This window comes from Hypanus sabinus, chromosome 4 (assembly GCF_030144855.1).
Source record: "Hypanus sabinus isolate sHypSab1 chromosome 4, sHypSab1.hap1, whole genome shotgun sequence".
NCBI classification, from domain to species: domain Eukaryota; kingdom Metazoa; phylum Chordata; class Chondrichthyes; order Myliobatiformes; family Dasyatidae; genus Hypanus; species Hypanus sabinus.
In genome coordinates this window covers 127,586,372-127,613,668 of record NC_082709.1, presented here as the reverse complement: position 1 = coordinate 127,613,668, position 27,297 = coordinate 127,586,372, and the positions used below count along the sequence as shown (strand labels likewise).

Below are 27,297 nucleotides of genomic sequence, written 5' to 3'. Positions count from 1 at the left end.
GAGGGAGGTGATAGGCAGGTGAGGAGAGGAGATAAGAGGCTGGAGTGGGGAATTTGCTCCTCCACCCTGAAAGTGGCCTCATCGTGCAAAAGAGGAAACCATGGACTGATATGTTGGAGTGGGAATGGGGATAAGAATTAAACTGGTTGGCTACCAGGAAATTTCACTTTTGGCAGATGGAGCAGAGGTGCAATTTAATTCTTATAGACTCTTCTAGTCACTAATAAGATATTCTGGTCACTAATAAGCTCAAGCAAGTAACTGCAATTTGAGTAGATTTTCTCAACTTGTGTTTGCATTCAAAAGGGCCTAGGTAGTGAGTCTCAGACTAGAAAGTGCTTGAATGGATGTTTTTATTGCCACATTTCATCATTTTTGAGGAAACTACCCCAACTCGTGGATATCTATCTGGCAAAGTTTCAGAGTAGATTAAAGCAGTCTTATCATATGATCATCAAATCATTGCCTCCTAAATGTAAATTTACCATAAAATTTGTGTTTTATAGCACTCAGATAGTGGCATATTTTGTAATATTGATTATGTCACTTTTATTATGTCAATATTGATTATGATACTTTTAAAGGTTTGATTTTCTTTATTGATTAATGCTGCAAAAATGGTGATCTGCAATTTAGTTCCCTTCTCTGCCAAATTTTTATTGGTTACTCACCCCCTTCTGACTGTTTCCCCACTCTTTTCTATAACTTTCAGAAAATAATAACAAGGGAATGTATTACTTACCGACTACAGTGGTTCTGTTAATATCTGAAGGAAAACTAGATATGGGGTGAATCTATACCATGAGGTTGTTTAGTTAATGGGAGACAGAATACCAACTGTAAGGTCAGGATAGCAGGTTGTTCATCATCTGCAATCTGACTTTTCTGTTTCTTATAGGGACACATTAGATCTCTCTAAAAACAGCATTCATCATTCTCACACCAGTAAAATATTGTGCTTTTCTGTTCCTCCTTAAAAAGGGGTAACACCTCTGCCACATTTCCTACTTGTACTTTATCTATGCTTAGCCTACTTATAGAATGCTTAATCCTTTGCAGACTTTTTGTGTCCTCACCACAACTTATTTAATTGCCAAAATTTGTCTTGGTCCCATCATCTAAATAATTAAGATAAATAGTTAAAGATCAATATATGACACCCCACTTGTTACAGTTTCCAAATGTGAAAATGACCTATTTCCTCTCTGCTTTCAGTCACAAAACCAATCTTTTATCCATGAGCAATCAATACCATGAGCAGTTAATTTGTGGAGTAACCCTTTGTGGTGAACTTGGCAACTTCATTTAATTATCCAAACACACTATCACCTCTTTCTTTATTCCAACCTGTGATTTGCAATCTCAATCAATACAAATAAATGCATCAATTATTCTTTGTAAACCAACTTTCACTCTAACTAAATATAAAAGGATTTTCAGAATGAGTCTATACTGCAGCCTCAGTCAAGAATTTCAAAATTTCCAAGTAGTTGATGTAAGGATAACTAGCAACAATATCCTGCATTTTCACTTCTTCTTGTGAAATGCTGTTCCATTAGAATCTGGAAAGGTCCCTGAAGTTTTCCAGTCTACTATGACCTTTGCAGAATCTAATGTGTATTTTGAAAGGTCACACATAATGCATCTCTGCAGCCAGTTCTTTGAAATCACAGAGATACGGGCAGCAGATTGTCTGTCTTTAATCCCTTTAATCCTGCCTGTCCTGTTACGTACTTCCAGCATTTTCTCTTTGTTACTTTCATTCCATTTGATTGCCAATAACATTCTGTCCGGTAGTAGCATTACCTTTAAATTTTCCCCTCACTTTTGCCCCATTATTTCCTCATATTTTTAGTATGCTTTTGCTTTCTTCCTCTTTATAAACTACAAATTATTGTTTTACTGTCTTTGACATGTTCTTTTATCCCATTATTAATTCCCATTTTCACTTCCAAGTAATCAGATTTTAATTTTGCTATTCTTTTCTTTCTGGCTTAACTGCTGCAAGTTTTTCTGATTTATATCTATATCCTCTGCTAGTTTAACTATGTGCTACTGTAACCTTCTTATCCAAAATTTTCTTTAGCCTACTTACCCTTGATAGCAATATACAGTGGATTCCAGATAATTGGGACACATTGGGAACTGTATATTTTGGCCCAATTAGCCAGTTTCCAGGAAATAGTTTCAAAGGTATAAAAAAGACAAACTACCAGTTAACTGACTAACAAATTAACTATTTAAATGAAATACAGCACAAATTAGAATACTACCAAAACTACTACAGTACTAAAAAACTGTGTATTAGTTCCTAATAGTTACTGACTGAGGAATTAATTCGTGTTCTTTTGATTGACTGTAAATGAACAAAATCAATGTATATACCTAGTGCAGATAATGAACTGTCTCAAACAATGCTTTTGATGACTGCTTTCTGCAAATCATTTTTATTGTAACATTCAAGGTTATTGCCGATACCTACAAATTCTTCATAGTTCCTATCTGCTGAAGTAATGAAATTGTTTCATTTTCACTTGTGGCTGTTTCTGGCATCTGCAAGCCTGAATGCTTGAAACCACAGTGAGAAGAACAGTTCTAAATTATGTTACTGCTTATTTCTCACCAACTATCAGTGTCAAAGATCACTGTTTTTTGAAGACAAAGACATACAATTGACGTTATATTCTTTCTAAGCACCATGTAGTGTCTAATGATCACACAATACGCACAAAACTGACACTACATAGAAATTGTTTGGCAACAGTCTCCTGTCCCAATCAAGCAATATAATGAACCAAATAAATGAAGAAAATCCCAGAATTTTTCTTGATTAATATTTGCTTTTTAAAAGCTGTACCAAATCAGTGGCTGTCCCAATTAACCAATGGCCCAATTAACCAAAATCTACTGTAATCGTCTTTATTTCTACATGCTTAGTACCAGACTTGAGATTGCTTCTATGTGTAAAGCTAATCAACAATTCATTATTCTTTCCCTTGCTTATCAATGTAGCAATACCTCAATCAGGTTGCTGTTTATTGATTACAGCTTAGTGTTCAACACCATTATACCCTCAGTATTCAACAGCAAGCTCCAAAAACTGGGTCTCTGCAACTGGACTTTGACTTCCTCATCAGAAGACCACAGTCAGTGTGGATCAAAAATAACATCTCCTCCTTGCTGACAATCAACACGGATATGTGCTTTACCCATTCCTCCATTCTCTCTACACACACGACTGTGGCTAGGCACAGCTTAAACACCATCTATAAATTTGTTGATGACACAATTATTGTTGGCAGAATTTTAGATGGTGATGAGGAGGCATACAGGAACATGACAGATCAGCTGGTTGAGTGGTGTCAACAACCTCATACTCAACATCATTAAGAACAAGAAATTATTTGTGGACTTCAGGAAGGGGATGCAAAGGGAACACACACCAGTCCTCATCGAAGGATCAGAAGTGGAAAGGATGAGTAACTTCAAGTTCCTGAGTGTCAACATCTCTGGATATCTATCCTGGGCCCAATATAGCAATATAATTACAAATTAAGCATGACTGTGGCTATATTCCATACGGAGTTTGAGGAGATTTGGTATGTCACCAAAGATTCTTGCAAATTTCTACAGATGTAATATGGAAGCATTCTAACTGGTTGCATCATTGTCTGGTAAGGAGGGGTCCAGTGCACAGGATCAGAAAAAGCTGCAGAAAGTGGTAAACACAGCCAGCTCCATCACTAGCCTCCCAAGCATCAAGGACATCATTAAAAGGCGATGCCTTAAAAAGGCAGAATGTGTCTACTATTATATATTGCAATGTACTGCTTTTGCAAAACAACAAATTTCAAGACAAATCCCAGTGGTATTAAACTTGATTCTAATTCTAATCAGATATTAAACCTGATTCAGGTTGGACACTCTTTACTAGAACTAAAAATGAGACAAAATAACCATGTTAAGGTGTGAGGAAGTTCGAAGAGTGGGATTTCTCTGATCAGGTGAAAGCAAGGTGACTCTGAAGATAAACTGTAATCAAGGTTGTTTGGTCAATGAAAGAAGGGGAGCAGTTAAAGAATGGGAATAGAGACAGAACTAGAGGTTTATAAAGCTGCAACATAACTTCTCAACTCTTGGATTAATTGCCTCAACCACTAAAGGAAAGCATTTCATTTACCTTCTTTACCAGCGTACAGTGCTTCTTTGGTCAACATCTTCCAGGTAGCTCATGAAAATGCCTTTTTTACTTCTTTTAGGTCTGTTTTTCACTTTAAATTTGTTTCTAGGACTGTGAGATCATGAGATTTACAGTCTGGAGATGGATTGAGTGATTCACTGCTTTGCTGTCTCTGAGAAGATTCTGGGAAGTTGGTCAGAAAAAGTTGGTCTTGATGCGATGAAACGGGGCACGTGCTGATGTTCAACTCCATTTCGCCAATCACAGCATCCATAAGTTACTGATTAAAGCATTGAGGAAGATTGGGACATGAAGGCAAATGCTGAAGGCGAGGGAGAGTTCAGCAGCGACTGCCTGCCTTTTGATTGCTGCTGAGAAGGAGCCTGTGAGCAGCCAATCGCTGTGTGGCTCCGTTTGGCAGGTGGATAGGCCTCTCTGCCTCATGTGGTGTCCCTCTCTTTGATGAATACTGGTGATACCACAGGATGGAATCATGGTTCTGCAGACATGGATTGGACTACTGTATTTATGGACTATGGACTTTTTCCAGACTTATGGTTTTTCTATTTTTTTATCACCCATTCTTTTTCCATTTTGTTGTGCAAGGGAAGGGTATTTGGGGGTTAATGTTCTGTTAGTTTTTGTTTGTGGGAGGTTTTGTTTTTTGGGGGTTGATGTTTCTGTTCCGTTTTGTGCAGGGGAGGGAGGTTTCAGGGGTTGATGATCAAGACACTGTTCTTTTTGTGTTTGTTTGAGTGTGGGAGGGTGGGTTTGATTTTCTCTGAATCACTTTTTTGTTCTTTCTTTGTTCCATGACTTTGATAATAAATGGACCTTTGAACTAGTACAGCCAGTTTCAGAGAGCTATTGACTTGGACCACAAGATCCCTCTATGCAGCAACACCATTATGGGTCTTGCAAACTGCAAAATCTCACATTTGGCCAGGTTAAACTCCATCTGTCATTTTTACCCCTATATCTTTAATTCATCTATATCTTGCTGTATTCTTTGGCAGTCTTCCATACTATCAAAAACACCAGCTTACTAACCCAATTATGCTTTCATCCAGGTTATTATATATATCATAATCAGCAGAAGTCCTAGTACAGTTCCCTGTGGAACACCACGAGGAACATCAGCTTGAATAAGCACCATCAGCCACTACTTTCTGTTTACTAATCAAAGTTATTGGTCAATGAGTGAAGGGCAGCAGTTAGAGGGCAGGAAAATAGACAAAAGAACCTAGAACCTAGAATAATACAGCATAAGAATAGGTCATTCAGCCAACAAATACACTCAAAAATTTCTATAGATGTACCATGGAGAGCATTCTGACAGGCTGTATCACTGTCTTGTATGGAGGGCCCACTGTACAGGACTGAAAGAAGCTGCAGAGGGTTGTAAATCTAGTCAGCTCCATCTTGGGCACTAGCCTAAAAAGTACCCAGGACATCTTCAGGGAGCAGTGTCTCAGAAAGGCAGCATCCATTATTAAGGACCTCCAGCACCCAGGGCATGCCCTTTTCTCATTGTTATCATCAGAAAGGAGATACAGAAGCCTGAAGGCACACACTCAGCGATTTAGGAACAGCTTCTTCCCCTCTGCCATCCAATTCCTAAATGGCCATTGAACCCTTGGACAGTACCTCACATTTTTAACATACAGTATTTCTCTTTTTTGCTCAATTTTTTAATCTATTCAATATATGTATACTGTAATTGGGTTATTTATTTATTATCATTTTATTTCTATATTATTTATTTATTTATTTCCTTCTATATTACTATATTATGTATTGCATTGAACTGCTGCTGCTGAGTTAACAAATTTCATGTCACATACTAGTGATAATAAACCTGATTCTGATTCTGATGTTGTGCCAAAATATTTCAACTAGTAATTAAATGCCTAAACAAGATTCAAATTGCTTAATTCTCTACGCATCCATGTGCCTATCTAAGAGTCTCATAAATGCCTCTGTCATATTTTCCTACACTACTACCCTAACAGTACATTCCAGGCACCCACCTCTCTGTGTAAAAAAAACTCATGCCCTCTGTTGAACTCCCACCTTAAATGCATGCCCTCTCATATTAGACATTTCAGCCTTGGGAAAGGATACTACTTCCTACTCTATTTATGCTTGTCATAATTTTGTAAACTTTTACCAGGTCACCCTTTATCCTCTACTGCTCAGGAGAAAACAACCTAAATTTTTCTAACCTCTCCTTATATTATATGCCCACTAACCCAGGTAGCATCCCGGTAAACTTCACAATCTCTCCAAAGTTTTCACATCCTTCCTATAATGGGGCAACTAGAATTGGATGCAATACTCCAGATAGAGCCAGAGTTTAATAGAGCTGCAACATAAAACTTCCCAACTCTTGAATTCATTGCCTCAACTTATAAAGGCAAACATGACATTTGGCTTCTTTACTACCCTATCAACCTGCACAGCTAGTTTCAGAAACCTATGGACTTTGGCCCCAATATTCCTCTATACAACATTATAGTTAAGGGTCTTCCCAAAGTGCAAAACCTCATATTTGGTTGGATTAAACTCCACCTGCCATTTCTCTGCATACATCTTCAATTGAACTATTTCCTATTGTATCCTTTGCTGGTCTTCTATACTACCCACAACACCACTGATCTTTATATCATCTGTAAGCTTACTAGCCCATCCGTCCATAATTTTATGCAGATCATTTATACACATCACATTCAACAAAGCTCCTAATACTAATCCCTGTACAGCACCACTAGGTACAGACCCCCAGCCAAAAACCAGTACCTCCTGTCTTCTATGAGTGAATTCAGATGGCTAAGTCACAATGGATCCCATGCATCTATTCTTCTGAATGAGCCTACCATGAGGGACATTGTCAAATGCCTTACTAAAATCAATGTAGTCAACATCCACAGCAATACCTTCATCAATTATCATTGTCAACTCCTTGAAAAACTCAATCAAGCAAGAAAGACATAATTTGCCCCACACTAACAAGCACAGTGGATAGAGGGTAACAGATGGACATCTGATTTCTTGGATTTCCAGAAGGAGTTTGATAAGGTGCTGCATAAAAGGCATGTTGACTGTCCCTTGTTGGGCCATGATTCCCTAAACCTAGACAAACTAGTCTAAGAGTTGCAATATGCAGAGCAGGAAGACATGCCCAGCAGATCAGGCTGGATATGTCCTCCATTTCCAAAGAGAAGGAAAAAACAACAAACTCAGCTAATATCATAGATAGATTATCAATGCAGATTGAGAAATGAAAATACCTGAAGCTGCAGAATTCAGTAACAAGTCCAGGAGACTGGAATGTGTTCATACAGAAGATGAGGGACAGTTCTTCAAGCTTTATTTGGCCTCAATATTACAGTACGGGGGTCACAAACTGCAGTCAAAACGTGGGAGGGATGAGAAATTGAAGTGGTAGGCAATGGGAAGCTTGGGGTCACCCATGTGTTTTGATTTCTGTAACGTGCACTAGACTGAAAGAAACCACAAGTGCAAGTCCAACTGTTTAATTTGGAAACTGTTTCAGTCTCTAGATGTTGGCAATTGTTCCATCACTTGTGATTGGAAAGGAAACTGCCATTAGAAATAGGGCTATTGGTGGGATTGGAAGTGTGAACTATGGAGTCACAAAGGGGACAATTCCTGAGAAATGCTGAAAGTATGGAGGGGTTAAGAAATGACTTGTGTCTGGAGTCATTTTGATGGTTATTCTTAAGTCCTCTTAGCTGCGATTTCATAAAAGCTTTGAACAGCTAAGCACCATTCCTCTTATACCACAATGCATAAAAAGCAAATCTGCATCTGTCTTCAATGCTACTAATAGTACCTGCAAGTTAACTTTCTGTGCTTCATAAACCAGCAAAATAAATCACAGAACACAAAAATTTTCTAGTTTCCCTTAAAAAAAACTTGCATTATATTTCTTCCAAAAGTGCACAATTTCATGTTTCCTCTATTATACTTATCATGAAAGCCTATTCCTCACTTATTTAGTGCCTATCATTTTGCAGACACCTAGCGCTCTTTTCATCTGTCTTTTGTCATCAGTAATCTTAGGTGTTACATTCTTCTTTTGTCTTAATGACTCACATGAATCTGTTTAGTTTTGCATTATTTCTTTGCATTTAATTGCCATCACGTAATAATCTACTGACAACACTCATATCACCTCATATTTACATCAAAAATATATCATATATTAAATTGATTCTGTAAACAGTTATAAAAACAAATATTTCTGCTTCCATGCCTGATGTGTCAGCATCTTACCTTTTCAGTTCTTGAGTTGTTATATTTGGCACAGCATAAGGCCAAGTACTTCCATCCTGTTTCCTGATTTGGACCACCATCAGCCCCTCATAAGATGTCATGTCATTCGGTGCAAATATCAAAGGAATGTCCAATTTCCCTTTTGGCAGAAGTAATATATCTATTCAAATGAAAAATGTATGGTATTAGAATGTATTGTCAGAAAATCTTATGTCCCAGAGACATGAGATGTGTATTTCACATATAGTATTTCACATATGACAAATCTAATTTAAAAGATTAGATTCTGTAAATGGCTTGATGGAACAAGGTGCCAACTAAAAGAAATATGATGCACCACACAGACAAATTAGTTGATATACAATTTATTGCTTATGATAAATTTAAGATTTAAGGCACACTATTAAATTTGTGGTGTTATGCAAGTATTAAATTATAAATTAACCTGACACCACATAGGTAGAGGAGTTGTATAGGCATGCAATTGTAAATCTTTGCTACATCTTTACAAAGATATGACATAGTTCAATATTATTTTTAATGTGTATGTATATTCTTAGAATGACAAGGAGATAATGTATTAAAATACATTATTTTGAGGTCTTTGTGGATATAACAAGCACAGTGGATAGAGGGTAACAGATGGACATTTGATTTCTTGGATTTCCAGGTGGTGTTTGATAAGGTGCTGCATAAAAGACTTCTGCATAAGATAAGGATGCCTAGAGTTGGGGGTGATGTATTAGCACGGTTAGAGGATTGGTTAACTAATAGAAAGCAGAGTGGGGATACATGAGTATTACTCTGGTTGGCAATCAGTGGTGAGCAGTGAGCTGCGAGGGTCAGTGCTGGGACTGCAACTGTTCACGATATACATTAAATATCTGGAAGACGGGACCAAGTGTAGTGTATCTAAGTTTACTGATTATATTAAATTGTGTAGAAGATACGGAGAGTCTGCAGAGAGATATAGATAGTTTAAGTGAGTGGACAAGGGTCTGAAAGATGGAGTACAATGTTGGTAAATGCGAGGTCATCCACTTTGGAAGGAAAAATTAAAGAGCAGATTATTATTTATATAGTAAAAAAATTGCAGCATGCTGCTGTGCAGAGAGACCAGGGAGTGCTTGTGCATGAATCACAAAAGGTTGGTTTGCAGGTGCAGCAGTCTATTAAGAAGGCAAATGGAATGTTGCTAGAGGGACTGAATTTAAAAGCAGGGAGGTTATGCTGTAACTGTACAAGGTACAGGTAAGGCTGCACCTGGAGTACTGCGTGCAGTTCTGGTCTCCTTACTTGAGAAAGGATATATAGGCTTTGGAGGCAGTGCACAGGGGTTTCACCAGGGTGATTCCAGAGATGAAGGGGTTAGACTATGACAGATTGAGTCACCTGGGACTGTACTCGATGGAATTCAGAAGAACGCGAGGAGATCATATAGAAGCATATAAAATTAAGAAAGGGATAGATAAGATAGAGGCAGGAAGGTTGTTCCCACTGGTAGGTGAGACTAGATCTAGAGATTATAGCCTCAAGATTCAGGGGAGTTGATTTAAGACAGAGATGAGGATGAAATGCTTTTCTCTAGAGAATGGTGAATCTGTAGAATTCTCTGCCCAGTGAAGCAGTGGATGCTACCTCAGTAAATATATTTAAGATAAGGTTGGATAGATGTTTGCATAGTAAAGGAGTTAAGGGTTCTGGGGAAAAAGCAGGTTAGTGGAGATGAGTCTATGGCCAGATCAGCCATAATCTTATTGAATGGTGGAGCAAGCTTGATGGGCCAAATGGCCTACTCCTGCTCCTATTTCTTATGTTCTTATATTAGCTACAGTACATTAGAACTTTTTCCAGTAGACTGCCCTTCACATCTGAAACCATTCATTTAAATATAAGCTAAACATAAGATGAAAAGTTCTCATTGTATGAGTCACAGGTCATTACCTCTAATAAAGTTTGTCTCAAGCTTCCTGTGTCTGTTGTCTCATTATATTAGTTCTCAGTGAGCAGGAGGTCAACTCTGGGAAAAGGTACTGTAAGTGGTCTATTGGACAGAATGATAGATTGTGGTAGAAGAAGATCTGGGATAATGGGAATATAAGAGGCAGGAGGGATGGTGACTGAGAATATCAGGAGGGAAACTGGTTGGGCTGGAAGCAATATGGCTGGGTGTCATGGATCCATAAAAGACCAAGAATGCATGATCATTATTCTGTAAGGGTTTATTTATCCTCTGAGCATATCTGCAATGGCAATGGCTACATCATAACAAAGTAAAATTGGAAAAGGATTGCAAAAAGATATTAAGGCCCTTAGTATCAGTGTAATTATTTTTATTAAAAGAACACATGCTTAACGTAGCAGCATTACATTATATACTTTACAAGAGCTTAAGAAAGCAAAATCGTAAATCAACCCATATTAGGGAATCAGGGAATCTAACTAGAAGAAGTACATTTTCATGGGTATCTTAAATCATAAATCAGTGTGGTGCGTGGCCAAGTGGTTAAGGTGTTGGACTAGCAATCTGAAGGTCATGAGTTCGAGCCCCAGCCGAGGTAGCGTGTTGTGACCTTGAGCAAGGCACTTAACCACACTTTGCTCCAGTCCATCCAGTTGAAAAATGGGTACCGGAAAAATGCTGGGGGTTAACCTCGCGATAGACTGGGGTCCTATCCGGGGGGGGGAGTCTCGTACTCTCGGTCACTTCACGCCACGGAAACCGGCATAAGCACCGGCCTGATGAGCCAATAAGAGTCGGGACAGATTTAACTTTAACTTAAATGAGATTTAGAGGCAGATAGTTAGGAAAAAAAATCCATAGTTTACAATTTACAGCCCTGGTATGATTTGGTAAATCAAGCATTATGTGGGAAAATGTAAAACTGCCCAGTTTGGGAGGAAAAAATTAAAAACAATCTAATAGTGGAAGATTTCTTGGAGAAGGGATTTGTTTGCTGAGTTACATATGGCTCCTATGCAGATATATAATATAATTAGAAAAGCTAACAGCATGCTTTTGATTATTGCTTGGGAAAAAGTGGGAAGAAAATAAATATTAAAAACTGAAAATCGCCTGGCCTGCCTGGAATTCAGCCTCTTGGCCTTCTGAACATAAGCCAGGTTCTTTTGGTCAGTCCAAATAATAAAAGGGTTCTTAACCCCCTCCAGCCAGTGATGCCATTCCTCCAAAGCTAACTTAACTGCAAGAAGCTCCTGATTCCCAATGTCATAGTTTTCTGCTGGGGATAGCTGCCTGGAGAAGAATACACTCAAGTGCAGTTTACTGTCCAAAGGTGATCTTTGAGACAAGATGGCATCCACTCCAATGTCTGTGGCATCCACCTTCACAATGACAGGAAGGTCCGGTTTAGAAGAAACCAAGATGGGAGCTGTAGTAAACCTCTGTTGAAGCTCTGCAAAACCAGCCTTCACTTCAGTTGTCCATGTGAAAGGGCCTATGGATCTTTCAACAGCAGATGAGCCGCCAGCAGAGCTGCCACTCTGAAGCTGCCCAGGCAAAGGCTCCTCCAGTAAGAAGAGAGATAATGAAGGCCACCTTTCTCTGCTCTGAAGGGAACCGGGATGGCTGGACTTCAAATATGAATGAGCATTGGATAAGGAAGCCGTGGCAAAAACCAGGTCACTGTTGAATCTCTCCAGAATTGGAAGATGGAATGGCACTGCAGAGCGAACAACAGCCTCAGCTGAGCAACTTTGGCTTCCTCCCTGCAATAGTTGGCAGATGGTGACCTGGAGGTCATGTATCTTCAAGCTCTGTCTGGAAATTTTCTCACTGTGGTTGGCCACAGCTGACGAAAGGCTCTGATACCCTGCAGGTTCCATGTTGGCTCAATTGTGATGAGAGTCCTTGATGAGGATGGTGTGGACCCAGATGCTGGGGTATCCAAAGCAAGTTTCAAGACACGTTATCAAACTGAATCTGAGCACAAAACAAGTGCAAGGTAATATCACTAGCAGGCTTACAATTGAGCACTGAATTATGTTTAGGTGTTCCGTAAGTGCTCAATTCTTGGCACCCACAACGTGATTATCAGTTAACGGGAATGTCCTAAGCCGTTAAAGAGGCCACACCAGCTACCTGTACTCCAGACAGTTAGAGCATTTAAATCTTGTAAGCCAGTGTGTTTGGGAGTATCTCAAAACAAAGAGAACAAAATGCAGTACACTAAAGCAGAAGAAGTACTTCATCTGGAACGCCTGTTTGGGTCCCAAAATGTTGGGATGGATAGGTATTGCATCTCCTGCAGTTGTCATGAGTACCATAGTGATTGCTGGAAGATGGCAGATCAGAAAGACAGTTATAAAGGAAGCATTCCTTTAGAATGCTGAAAGGGGAGGTGAGAGCAAGATGGCAGCAAGAATCGAGTTCAAACAGAGGAGAACTACAAAAGTAAGGAGCTTGTGCTTGACTTAAATCGGGTGCTGGCGAGACCAACATTGGAGTACTGTATACATTGCTGGTCTCCTTATTTCAGGAATGATGTCAATATGTTAGAAGCAATTCAGAGAAGGTTGAACTGGACTTATACCTGAAATTGGTGAATTGTCAAACATGGAAAATATGGGCAGACTCAATGTTTCCACTGGAGTTTAATCAGAAGAAATTAAGGGGTCTTAACAGAATGGTTGTGGAGAGGATGTTTTCTCTTATGGGATTATTTAGAACTAAGCATCTAAAGATGTGCAGTTGCCCATTCACGTTGAGAAGGAACTTGTTTGCTTTGAAGGTTCGGGAATCCTCTTCCCAAAAGGGCAGTGGGCACAGAGTCTAAATATTTTTAATACAGAGGTAAAGGGTGGTAACAGCAGATGGATGAAAATGCAGAATTTAGGTTAGAAACCTTATGTTGTTGATCGATCACATTGTAATTAAAGACAAAAAAAAGTATGAGGGACTGAGTGGGCCTCTAGTTTATTCCTCCTAATATACAGTATGTGCATATATTATCCTTAAATGTCTCAAGAATTTGACTGAACTTTTTGAAGAAGTAATCAACAGAATTAATGAGAACGGTGGGGGGGGGGGTAAATGTTGTATACATGGACTTCAGTAAGGTCTTTTGACAAGATTTTGCATGATAGGCTGGTCTGGAAGTTTAGCTCACATGCAATCCATAGTGAACCAGCTAATTAGATATAAATTGGCTGGGTGCAAGGAGTCAAAGGATAGTAGTGGAGAGCTGTTTTACAGATTGGGGGCCTGGGATTAACACTGCTACAGGGATTGGAATTTAGTCTACTGTTGTTCATTATCTATATTAATAATTTGAATAAGAATGTTTTTGGCCTGGTTAATAAATTTGCAGATGACACCAAAACTGCAGCTATAATGGTCAGTGAGATGGCTATCTAAGATTACAACAGGATCTGGATCATCTGGGAAAGTAGGCCAGGAAATAGCTGATGGAATTTAACTTGGATCAGTGCAAACTGTTGCATTTTGGGAATGTAAACGTGAGTAAGACTTATACAGTAAATGACAGGACAACGGAATGTATTGTAGAATGGGGAGACCAAGGGGTACATGTACATAATTCTCTGACAGTGGCAACACAGGTAGACATGGTGTTGAAGAAGACATCTGGGATACTGGCCTTCATTGGGCAAAGCACTGAATTCATAAGTTGGGATGTTATGTTGCAACTGTACATGACGCTGGTGAGGCCACGCTTTGATTATTCTGTGTAGTTCTACTCACCTATTTATAGGAAGGATGTTAGTAAGCTGAAAAGAATGCAGAGAAGATTCGCCAAGATGTTGCTGGGACTGGAGAGCTTGAGTCATAAGGAAAGACTGGAAAGGCTGGACATCTTTCCTTAGAGGATAGGGGGCCAACAAGTTATATAAAATCATGGGGGACATAGATAAGATGAATAATCACAGTATTTTCCCTAAAACAAAAGGACATAGATACAAGATGAGACAGAAAAGATTTAAAAGATTTAAAACTTTTTCACACTGGTGGTGGTGGGTATGTGAAATGAAATTCCAGAAGAAATGTAGATGTGGGTACAATCATAACATTTAAAAGATATTTGGACTAGGTCACGGACAGGAAAGGTTAAGACAGATATGGGCCAAATGTAGGCAAATGGGACTTGCTTATGCAGATATATCATCAACAAGAATGAGTTGGTCCAAAGGTCCTGTTTCTGTGCAGTACATCTCTATGACTCTATAAATGGAATTTAGTGCTGGTCAAGACACATGGATATCAAATTTCTAAAATACCTCATTTGCAGAAGACAAGATTGAGAAAGTCTGGTCAGGAATTGAGGCCCTCTGTTGTTGGGGTCAACCATGGACATTGCATCTCAGCTGTTGACATGATACGTGATAGGTATTGTGAGCTTATCCCCATTACCACCCCTGGCTGTAACAACCTTATGGAATCAGTCAGGAATAGAGTAGTAAAATATGAAAGCTACAAAGATGTGGATAAAGGTCTGAGTCACAAATAATTTGAGGAAGGACAGCTTCCAGCACTGTTTTCGACTACCTTAGTGATTGTGGTCTGAAGCTTAATCTGGTATTTGTATCATATGAAGCCTATTGCCAGACTGAAGGCTAAAACTGTCACTAAGGGATGCAGATTATGATGGAAACAAATGAGAAAGGCTTTGATATCTCCAATATTTGTTTGTAGTAATATTCAGTTCATTCAGTTTTGGATGTCAGACAAGCAGCCTGATAATTCAAGAACAATTGTAGATTCAAGAGAGGGATGAAGCAGAATTCATTGTCATCATATTGAAACCAACATTTTGTATTTGGATGTTACCAAAGGGCAGCATGCAGAATGAGAAATGAATGTTATATTCCAAAAGGTGACAGCAATGATGTCATTGCGAGTATAAGGCAGCTCACTGCATATGATTCTCCTTCTATAATTTACAGAATAAAATGGAACTACAGTTATCCCAGCAAGAAGAAAGTAGATGGAAAAACTTCGGGAGAGGATGATGTGATGTGGTCAACCATATTAAGACTTAAGCACAATCAAAATGGATAAGCTGAGATGGATAAGCTCTAACACAATCACATATTGTTGGAAGCAGTCTTGATAAAAATGGTGGTAGTGGCAAACAGGATTGAAAGATCTCAAACAATGAGGTTCATACAGAAAAGAGTTTCAAATAGGAAAGGGATTTTAGAAATGGATCAGTAGTTCACTGGAGTGAAAGGGTTATTGATTTTTGTTTTGAAGGGAAGATAAGAAACATAGAGGAAATTATAAAGAAATGAGAAAAAGGAGTTTAGAGCTGGGAAAGGATGAATTTGCAGTATCATCCTGTGGACTGTGGAATTGAGTAAGGTCATTTGGGTAAATGGTCTTCATCTTGGAGACAAACGATATTTCAATAATGTTTTGAACAAAATATGACAAATGCTAAAAATGAATTTAATTCATCTTTCTTTCAGCTGACTCAATTTTGGGATAAAGAATGGCTCATCTTTGGGATAAGCACAGCCATATGGATACAATATGGAAAGAGAGAAAGCAGGCTAAATTTGATCTCCATTGAGGCCAAGGCATTATAATTAATTCCAGCCCACTGATTGCAATGCAAGTAGCAGACAATTTCAAACTGCCCATATATGATAAACATATCAACTTTCATCCAATGCAAACAATGCTGTTGGTTGAGACTACTGTAATATCATGAACAATTGGCAGCCTTTAATGTCTAATGGAAAGCTGTGTTTCTAAAGAATTAAGTTCTTTCTCACTATAGAGCATTTCTGAACGATCATAGACCCAAAACTGCTTCTTTTCCACAGATGTTACCTGACTTCCTGAGCATTTTCTGTTTTTATTGCACACCTTGTTTCTTTGAACATTTTTAGCATTTGATAAGCTTTTAGCATTCTAAAGTTATTTTCCACCATCTCCACAGCAAAATTGTGGATGACACCAAAACTGGGGGATTAGTGAACAGCAAGGAAGGCTATTGAAGCTTACAGCATGATCTGGATTAGCTGGAAAAATGGAATGAAAAATGAGTGATGGAATTTCATGAATTTCAGGTGTGAGGTATTGGACTTTGGCAGGACAGGGTAGGAATTACACGGTGAATGGTAGAACACTGTAGTGTGCAGCAGAAAAAAAGGATCTGGGAACATTGATCAATAATTTCTGAATTTTTGAATAAGTAAATCAATTACAGTATACATATATTGAATAGATTAAAAAATTGTACAAAAAACAGAAATACTGTGTATGAAAAAAGTGAGGTGCTGTCCAAGGGTTCAATGTCCATTTAGGAATCGGATGGCATAAGGGAAAAAGCTGTTCCTGAATCACTGAGTGTGTGCCTTCAGGCTTCTGTACCTCATACCTGATGGTAACAGTGAGAAAAGGGCATGCCCTGGGTGCTGGAGGTCCTTAATAATGGACGCTGCCTTTCTGAGACACCACTCCCTAAAGATGTCCTGGGTACTTTGTAGGCTAGTACTCTAGAAGGAACTGACTAGATTTACAACCTTCTGCAGCTTCTTTCGCTCCTGTGCCGTAGCCCCTCCATATCAGACAGTGATGCAGCCTGTCAGAATGCTCTCCATGGTACAACTATAGAAGTTTTTGAGTGTACTTGTTGACATCCCAAATCTCATTAAACTCCTAATAACGTATTGCTGCTGTCTTGTCTTTTTTATAACTACATTGATATGTTGGGATCAGGTTAGATCCTCAGAGATCTTACACCCAGGAACTTGAAGCTGTTCACTCTCTCCACTTCTGATCCCTCTGTGAGGATTGGTATGTGTTCCTTTTTCTTACCCTCCCTGAAGTCCACAATCAGCTCTTTCATCTTACTGACGTTGAGTGCCAGGTTGTTGCTGCAGCCCCACTCCACTAGTTGGCATATCTCACTCCTGTACACTCTTTCATCACCACCTTAGATTCTACCAACAATGGTTGTATCATCAGCAAATCTATAGATGGTATTTCAGCTATGCCTAGCCGCAGTCATATGTATATAGAGAGTGGGCTAAACACACATTCCTGAGGTGCGCCAGTGTTGATCGTCAGCAAGGAGGATATGGTATCACCAATCCACACAGATTGTGGTCTTCCAGTTAGGAACTCAAGGTTCCAATTGCAGAGGGAGGTACAGAGGCCCAGGTTCTGCAACTTCTCAAACAGGATTGGAGGACCGATGGTATTAAATGCTGAGCTATATTTGATGAACAGTGTCATGATGTAGGTGTTTGCGTTGTCCAGGTGGTCTAAAGTTGTGTGGAGGGCCATTGAGATTGCGTCTGCCATTGACCTTTTGTGGCGATAGGCAAATTGCAATGGGTTCAGGTCCTTGCTGAGGCAGGAATTCAGTCTAGTCATGACCAACTCCTCAAAGGATTCCATCACTATCGATGTGAGTGCTGCTGGGCGATAGTTGCATAAGTCATTGTTGAGGCTGAATCTGGAGTACTGTGTGCAGTTCTGGTCACCTGTTTACAGGAAGGATATCAATCAGCTTGAAAGAGAAAAATTAGAAGGATGTTGCTAGGAATTGAGGTCCTGAGTTATATAGAAAGGTTGAATAAGTTAAGCCTTTATCCCCCTGGAGCATAAGAGAATGAGGGGAGATCTTATAGAGCTATACAAAATTATGAAGGGTATAAAAAGGGTAAATACATGCAGGCATTTTCCTCAGAGGTTGGGTGAGACTAGAACTAGAGGTCATGGGTTTAGGGTGAAAGGCGATGAGGCAAAACAGCAGAATTAAAAGTCTCCAGGTACATGGTCAAAAAGATGGTGCAAAAGGATGCCTTTGGTGATCAATCATTATCCTTTCCTCAACTGAGTATAGCACTAATGACAGATTCTATACATGAAAGATAGTGAAGAACCAGACATGAGCATCCCACATTCACGAGGAAATAGGTAAGAACACTAAGAGGCAAGAGCTCACATATGAATTCTGTTGCAGCAAAGAAATAAAGACATTGATTGGAAGAGTGTAGAAAAAAAGGATGATGCACTAGAAACCTGCACAGACACTCGTGTTCAATGTTGAAGAGTATTGACAATTTGGAAAAGGTCTTTGTACACAGTTTGGAGTTTTATTCTCTTTTATGGAATTTGCAGCTTTCTCCATTTGCAGGCACAATGAAGTATCTGATGGCTGATACTGAAATACAAGCAGAAGTCATCCAATGTCTGAGTGATGCAGTGCACTTTTGTCATCATGGCTATGGATTAAACTGACAATAGGTCTGCAGGATGTCAAAGCAGATGAGCAATCTGTCCTTCAACAAGGCAGTCAGAGGATTGATAAAGTGTTTGATGATGGATCTTCAAGCTGAAGGATTAACTTTGTTTCTTTTTACACATATACTGCCCGATCAGATCTTTATTTCATATTTTCAACATCTGTAGTTCTTTTATTCCTCACATTAAAGGAGATTAATTGACAGTGTACTGTAGGGAATAATTTCATTCATAAATATTGTTTGGAATTCTTACTTTGTAATGGTTTTTACTTTTGTTTTTTGGCCATCATTTCAATGTCACCATCTCTCATCTTTATCTCCCTTCACCCATCTGTTCACTGTTTAGCTCCTGACAAATAAAATATCCTATCACAACAGTAATTTTATACAGCATCTGTGTAGACTACCATAAGAAATGAAATCACTCTCAAGAGTACTTCACTTTGGTATTTGCCTAGGAGAAAGATATTGAAGATAATAAGATCAGAGAAGAGTTTGCAAATATTCTCAGGTATGTCAATACATAAAGAAGGATGAAGTGCTAGATCCTTTGAAGATCATTAAGGTGAATAAGTCCTCAGGGTTGGATACGACCTATCATCAAACGCTGTGAGAGGGAAGACAGGAAATTGCTTGGGGCCTTGACAAGGACTTCTGTTTTCTCTTTGGTCACAGACAAAGTACCAGAGAATTGAAGAGGAATTACTGTTGTTCATCTGTTTAGGAAGGGCATTAGGGATAACCAGGAAATTATAGGTTGGAGAGCCTTACATTAGTGGTAGGGAAATAGCTGGATAAGATTCCTAGGGATAGGCTCTACTAACATCTGAAAAAGCAGAGATATCATTTTCTGTTGAGTTTTTTGAGGGGATGACAAAGATAATTGAGGGTAGTGCAGTGGATATTGTTCACATGACCTTCAGTAATGCATTCAACAAGGTGCTTCATTGTAGGCTGATCAAGAAAATTAAGGTATGTGAGAGACATGGATGTTTGGACTTCTATTGCCTGTTATATATATGAATGATTTGGATGAAAATATGGGTGGGCTGATTAGCAAGTTTGCAGGCAACAAAAGAAATGGCAGACCTGGAGCTAAGGAAGAAGCTTGCCAAAGGATACAACAGGACATAGATCAGATGACTGAAAATGAAAGTGACAACATGTGTAAAAAGGGTAGTAAAGAAAGCATAAGACATACTTGGTAGGGGTATTGAGTATAAAAACTGGGAAATCATGTTGCAGCCATATAAAATTTTAGTTAAGAACATAAGAAATAGGAGGAGGAGTAGGCCATCTGGCCCATTGAGCCTGCCCTGCCATTCAATAAGATCATGGCTGATCTGTCTGTAAACTCAGCTCCATCTACCTGCCTTTTCCCCATAACCCTCAATTCTATTACTATGCAGAAACCTATCTAACTGTTTCTTAAATACATTTAGTGAGGAAGCCTCAACTCCTTCCCTGGGCAGAGAGTTCCACAGATTCACCACTCTCTGGGAAAAACAGTTTCTCCTCATCTCCATCCTAAATCTTCTCCCCTGAATCTTGAGACACTGTCCCCTAGTTCTAGTCCCACTTACCAATGGAAACAACTTTCCTACTTCTATCTTATCTATCCCTTTCAAAATTTTGTATGCTTCTATAAGATCCCCTCTCATTCTTCTGAGCTCCAGAGAGTATAGTCCCAGGCGACTCAATCTCTCCTCATAGGTTAACCCTTCATCCCTGGAATCAACCTGGTGAACCTCCTCTGCACTGCCTCCAAAGCCAGTATATCTTTCCTCAAGTATGTAGACCAGAACTGCACACAGTATTCCAGGTGCGGCCTCACCAGTACCCTATATAGTTGATCTCAGACTGTTGCCTGCAAACTTGCTAATCAGCTCACCTGTATTTTCATCCAAATCATTCATATATATAACAGGCAATAGAAGCCCAAACATCCATGGATCTCACATATCTCAATTTTCTTAATTAGCCTAAAGTGAAGCACCTAGTTAGATCTCATATGGAGTGCAAAGTGCTGTTCTGGTTGTGATATAATAGGAAGGCCATGGAGGCTTTGGAGAAGGTACAGAAGCGATTCACCAGGGTTTGAGAGTATTAGCTATGATGAGACTTTGGACAAATTTAGACTGTTTTCTTTGGAGTATGGGAGACTGATGAGTAACCAGATAAAAACATATAAAATTATAAGAAGCATAGATGGGATAGATAATCACAATTTTATTCCCTCAAACCTATGCAGTACATAAGTTTAAGCAAAGGTTTATTTTACAGTAAGTGTAGTAGTTGCTTAGAGTATACTGCCAGGGATAGTCGTGGAAGCAGATATGATAACTAAGTTTAAGAATCATTAAGAGCTGCACAGATATGGGCAAGGCATGGAGATATGGATCATGTGCAGTCAGATAGGAATAGTTTAAATTGGCATCATAGTCAGGCCAGATGTCATGGGTCAATGGGCCTGTTTCTGTGCTGTACTCTTGCTGGTGATCTGATGTGGCGGTTTTGTCAGACTCATGTTCCTCCAACCTTGAACTCCAAGATTGAGTACTATCATCTCTTATGAAGTTAAATCAAGTGACATAGGAGCCAGTAGGGCTTCACTTCCAGATGAGCTCAATGCCTTCTATGGTCGCTTTGACCGTAAAAATGCTAGAAAAGATGGTGCAAGCGGTTTTTGCAGATCCAAGTGATTTCTTCCATTTCATCCATGAAACAGCTTCTTCTTCTTCTTTTCTTATGTCAGTCTTTTCTTTTCAAGGTGGCTGGGGTCCTGTCAGAGTCTGCGACGTACAGCCGCAGCTCAAACTACAGTTCTCCATGGATGGTGGGTTTTTGTTCTAGCACTCGCCTTGCAGTCTGACATTTTGATATCTCTGAGGGCGTCCTGGAAAATGTGTGCCTTCGGGGTGCGGCCCTGTTGGTGACCTGTTCCAGCGGCGTGTGTTGCTACTGGAAGAAGGCCCTTAAACTCAAGTTATTCCCTCCCTTCTCTCTCTTTCTCTTTTGATGGTGAGTGAGAGTCTGACAGTTCTCAAGTCTGGAAGCTTGAAGACAAACGACATGGCAGATTATAACACTGAAACAGTGAACTACTGTTCTCCCGTCTCGTTTGTTGCAGGAGCAATATCTCTCTCCCTCACTAGTAAGAGAGGGAGCCTGTTTGAGATGTTGAAGTGTTGGGATGGGCAGTAGATTTTTGAAGGACTCGAACATGTGCTCTAAGGAGGGGTTTGCTATTGTTTGCATGGTGGGGTGGTGAGGGTTGGTGCTCTTGCCGGAGCTAATGGGGTGATGGGTAGAGGAAGGGGAGGGGGCTTTAGGGTTCTAATGGTTTTGTCACTCATTCTTTAGGGTTTTTCTGTTTTGTTTGTGAAGAGTAAGAATTTCAGGTTGTATACTGTATACATTCTCTGATTTTAAATTGAACCATTGAAAACATGGAGGAACTACCATGAACTCCCACAGTCCCTGATGATCAGTCTTTAACACTGTTGTGCAAACAGCCTTCAGAATAGTGAGCCTATGAAAGCTATCTGGCCCAGGCACATTATGAAGTGTTTTGAGAGGATGATGATGAAACATGTCAACTCTAGCCTGGGAAACAACTTGGATCTGCTCGAATTTGCCAACTGGGGCAACACATCCACAGTAAATACGATCTCAAAGGCTCTTCACTCAACCCTGGAACATCTGGACAGCAAAGATCTATACAACAGGATGCTCTTTATCAAATACAGCTCAGCATTCAATATCATCATTCCCTTAAAACTAATCAATAAGCACCAAGACCTTAACCTCAATAACTCCTTGTGCAAATGGATCCTCAAGTTCCTCACTTGCAGACCCAGTCAGTTCAGATTGCCAACAACATATCCTCCATGATCTCCATAAGCACAGGTGCACCACAAGGTTGTGTGCTTTGCCTCGTGCTCTATTCAATTTACACTCATGATGTGTGGCTAAGCACAGCTCCAATGCCATATTTAAGTTGCAGGAGAGCAGCACCCATCATCAGACCCCCAACACATGCTCATTTTTCACTGTTGTCATCAGGGAGAAGGTACAGGAGCCTCAGAACTCACACCACCAAGCTCAGTTACAGTTATTGCCCCTCAACCATCAAACTCTTGAACCAAAAGGGATAACCACTTAGCTTAACTTGCCCCATCACTGAAATATTCCTACAAGCTATGGATTCTAATGGACTCTTCATCTCATGCTATCAATATTTATTGATTATTTATTTATAATTGTTATTTTTGTATTTGCACAGTTGTTGTCTTTTGCACACTAGTTGAATGTTCAAGTTGGTGCGGTCTTCCATTGATTCTGTTATGGTTATTATTCTATGGATTCATTGAGAATGCATGCAAAACAATGAATCCCAGGATCGTATATGGTGACATACAGTGCCTATAAAAGATATTCACATCCCCCCCCCCAGCAGTTTGCATGTTTTATTGTTTTACAACATTGAATCACAGTGGATTTAATTTGGCTTTTTTTACACTAACAACGGAAAAAAAAATCTCTCATGCCAAAGTGAAAGCATATCTCTACAAAGTGATCTAAGTTAATTACAAATATAAAACACAAAATAATTGATTGCATAAGTATTCACCTCCTTCAAGTCTGTATTTCGTAGATGTACCTTTGGCAGCTATTGCAGTCTTGAGTCTGTGTGGATAGCTCTCTATCAGTTTAGCACATCTAGACCCTGCAGTTTTTCCCCATTCTTTTTTACAAAACTTCTCAACCTCTGTCAGATTCCATGGGGATCATGAGTGAACAGCTCTTTTCAAGTCTAGCCACAAATTCTCAATTGGATTGAGGTCTGGACTCTGACTTAGCTAGTCCAGGACAGTAACTTGGTTATTTTTAAGCCATTCCTGCGTTGCTTTGGCTTTCTGCTTGGATTCATTGTCCTGTTGGAAAACAAATCTTCTCCCAAGTCGCAGTTTTCTTGCAGATGGCTTCAGGTTTTTATCCAGGAATTCCTTGCATTTTACTGCATTAATTTTACCCTCTGCCTTCCAGTGCCAGCTGCAAAGAAGCATCCCCACAACATGACACAATCACCACCCATGCTTCACGATATGAATGGTGTGTTTTTGATGATGTGTGGTGTTTGGCTTATGTTAAAAATAGCATTTAGTCTGATGGCCAAAAAGATCAATTGTGGTTTCATCAAACCATAGAACCTTCTTCCAGATGACTTCAGAGTCTCCCACACTCAGGTTGGAGGAACAAAACCTTATATTCCATCAGGGTAGGCTCCAACCTGATTGCATGAACATCGATTCCCAGTAATGCCCCCACCCCTTCAACAGTTTTCTCTCTCACCTTATTTCCTTGCCAGCCTATCACCTCCCTCTGGTGCTTCTCCCCCTTTTCTTTCTTCCACATCCTTCTGTCCTCTCCTACCAGATTTCCCCCTCTTTCAGTCCTGCATCTCTTTCACCAATCAACTTCCCAGCTCTTCATTTCACCACTCCACCCCTCTCAGTTTCATCTATCACCTTCTGGTTCTTCCTCCCCCCACTTCCCACTTTCTTACTCTGACTCCTTATCTTTTTTTCAAGTCCTGATGAAGGGTCTCGGCTTGAAACGTCAACTGTACTCTCTTCCATAGATGTTGCCTAACCTGCTGAGTTCCTCCAGCATTCTGTCTGTGTTGCTTGGATTTCCAATATCTGCAGATTTTCTCTTGTTTGTGATTTGACCTTACTATATACATGCACATGTATACATAGTTTTATAAATGTATATATAGAAGTATAATTGTTTTGGAAGGGACATGTGGTGCATACAGTTCATGAGATGTCACTGGTTCTCCCACAATATAAGCAAAGCCATGTGCTCTCTCCAACTTCAGATCCCTGACTTAGGAGACAAAATGGATTTAGCTTTGTTTGCAGAGAGCGATTTGGTGAGCTCTCTCTCCCACACACACAGAGTACAGCTATCTGGAAAATGTAACAAATATCTCTAATTCAAGTTTGTAAGAATTCTTCCCCTGTACTCATGTTGCTTTTATGTCTGCAGAAGGTGGCATAAATTTTATAAGTTGTACTTTGTTGAGAATTTGGTATGCTGATTGCTCCTTGAACATTCCAGCCACAAACTCATGTCTTCTGCTGAGTGCTGCCTTTTACTTTCTCTTCCAGCAATTTGTCCTTTCTCTTAGTTTCTGAAAGATCTTCCAAATGTACAGCATTGCATGGGGAATATCTATTGATCGAATCCATTGGTGTGCTTTATGCAAAATCCTTCAGGTGAACAAAAATATTCTTCAGCAATTATTTCTTGGCTCATATTGGAGGGCTGGCAATTGCAATAACTAACAAAAGGAGTAAGCACTCAGAATTGTGGCAATAATCCATAGAATTCCAACATCATGATTATTTACGTCTTGCCTCCAATTATATCAGGGTTGGTTTCATGCATATTCCCAATACAGGTTTGAGATATGAGCGATTACATAAAGGTGAGGGAGGGTACTTCAGGAAGGGTAAGATGAAGGAACACATACCAATCCTCATAGACGGATCAGAAGTGGAGAGAGTGAGCAGCTTCAAGTTCCTGGATGTCAAGATCTCTGTGGATCTAACCTGGTCCCAACGTATCGATGTAGTCATAAAGAAGGCAAGATAGCACCTATACTTTATTACGAGTTTGAAGAGATTTGGCATGTTAATAAATACACTCATTCTGACAGGCTTCATCACTGTCAGGCATGGAGGGGCTACTGCACAGGACCGAAAGACCGAAAGAAGTCGTAAATCTAGTCAGCTTCATCTTGGGCACTAGCCTACAAAGTACCCAGGACATCTTTAGGAAGCAATGTCTCAGAAAGGCAGTGTGCTCTTTTCTCACTGTTACCATCAGGCAGGAGATACAGAAGCCTGAAGGCACACACTCCGCGATTCAGGAACAGCTTCTTTCCCCGCCTTCCAATTCCTAAACGGACATTGAATCCTTGAATTGAATTGAATCATTGAATCACATTTTTTAATATACAGTATTTCTGCTTCTGCACATTTAACAAAATCTATTCAATATACGTATTTGATTTACTTGTTTATTATTGTTTTGTGGCGACCCACTTCCCAGCGCACTCGAACCAGCTCACAAAGCGGCACGCGCCAGCATTGAGGCAGGTCCCAAAGAGGGCGCCAAGCCTGCTTCACCAGCAAGGGGAAAAGCCCGCGCGCAGGACAAAACTGTGAATACGCACCCCCTACAGCATTCCCGCCCGGGGAGGGCAGGATCAGGAAGGCTTTAAAGTGAGGCCGCAAAGTTTGAATAAACCTCTTTTTGTAACTGCAGCTCACTGACTCCGTGTCGTTATTGCAGCACTGCATGTAGCACACCGCTACAGTTTTATTTTATTTTATTTTCTCTCTCTCTCTGCTAGATTATGTATTGCATTGAACTGCTACTGCTCAGTTAACAAATTTCACATGACAATAAACCCGATTCTGATTCTGAGGTATATGTAAACAATAAGTACTCCAGTTTGAGTACAGTTGGAGAGAACAGCCACCAGTGGGGGAAGCAACAGTGTCCGTGTCTCTGGCACAGATTCTTGCCCTGTGGCTCAGAAGGGTAGGAAAAGGAGGAAGGCAGCAGTGATAGGGAGTCTGACAGGATATTCTGCGGACGCAGGAAAGGAGAAACACAGTTGGTAGTTTGCCTCCCAGGTCCCAGGGTCCGGGATGTTTGTGATTGCGTCCACGATATTTTGAACCAGAGGTCGTGGTACATATTGGTACCAACGTCATGGGTAGAAAAAGGGAGGAGGTCCTGAAAACAGACCACAGGGAGTTAGGAAGGAAGTTGAGAATCAGTATCTCAAAGGTAGTAATCTCAGGATGACCATCTGTGCCACGCGTCAGTGAGTGTAGGAATAGAGTGAGGTGGAGGATAAATGCGCAGCCGAGCGTTTGCAGCAGGGGGTAGGGATTCAGATTTCTGGATTATTGGGGCATCTTTTGGGGCAGGTGTGACCTGTACAAAAAGGACGGGTTGCACTTAAATCTGAGGGGGACCAACATCCTGGCAGGGAGGTTTGCTAAGGCTATTGGGGAGAGTTTAAACTAGAAATGCTGGGGGGTGGGAACTGAACTGAAGAGTTGGAGTTAAGGGGCTGTTGGCTCACAAATAGAGAAAGCTTGGAAACAGTGTGAGAGGAAGAATGAGCAGGTGATAGAGAACGGATGTGCTCAGACTGAAGATTTAGATGCGTCTATTTTAATGGAAGAAGCATCATGAACAAAGTGGATGAGTTTAGAGCGTAGATCAGTACTTGGTGCTATGATGTTGTGGTCATTACAGAGACTTGGATGGCTCAGGGGCAGGAATGATTACTTACAGTGCCAGGCATTAGATGTTTCAGAGAGGACAGGAAGGGAGGCAAAAATGGTGGGGCATGGCACTGCTGATCAGCAATAGTGTCACGGCAGCAGAAAAGGAGGAAGTCATGGAAGGATTGTCTACTGAGTCTCTGTGGGTGGAAGTTAGAAACATGAAGGGTTAATAACTCTTCAGGGACATAGAGGAACCAA

At 40.0% G+C, this 27,297-nt stretch overlaps 1 protein-coding gene across 1 annotated transcript in view; it reads right to left on the bottom strand.

The window, feature by feature from the left end:
• LOC132393191 (cilia- and flagella-associated protein 47-like) overlaps positions 1–27,297 on the bottom strand; it is a 595,459-nt gene that overhangs the window by 69,708 nt on the left and 498,454 nt on the right. Inside the window, exon 58 of the mRNA XM_059968130.1 lies at positions 8,480–8,639. Within this exon, the coding sequence (XP_059824113.1) occupies positions 8,480–8,639 (160 nt within the window). The remainder of the gene's footprint in view (positions 1–8,479; positions 8,640–27,297) is intronic.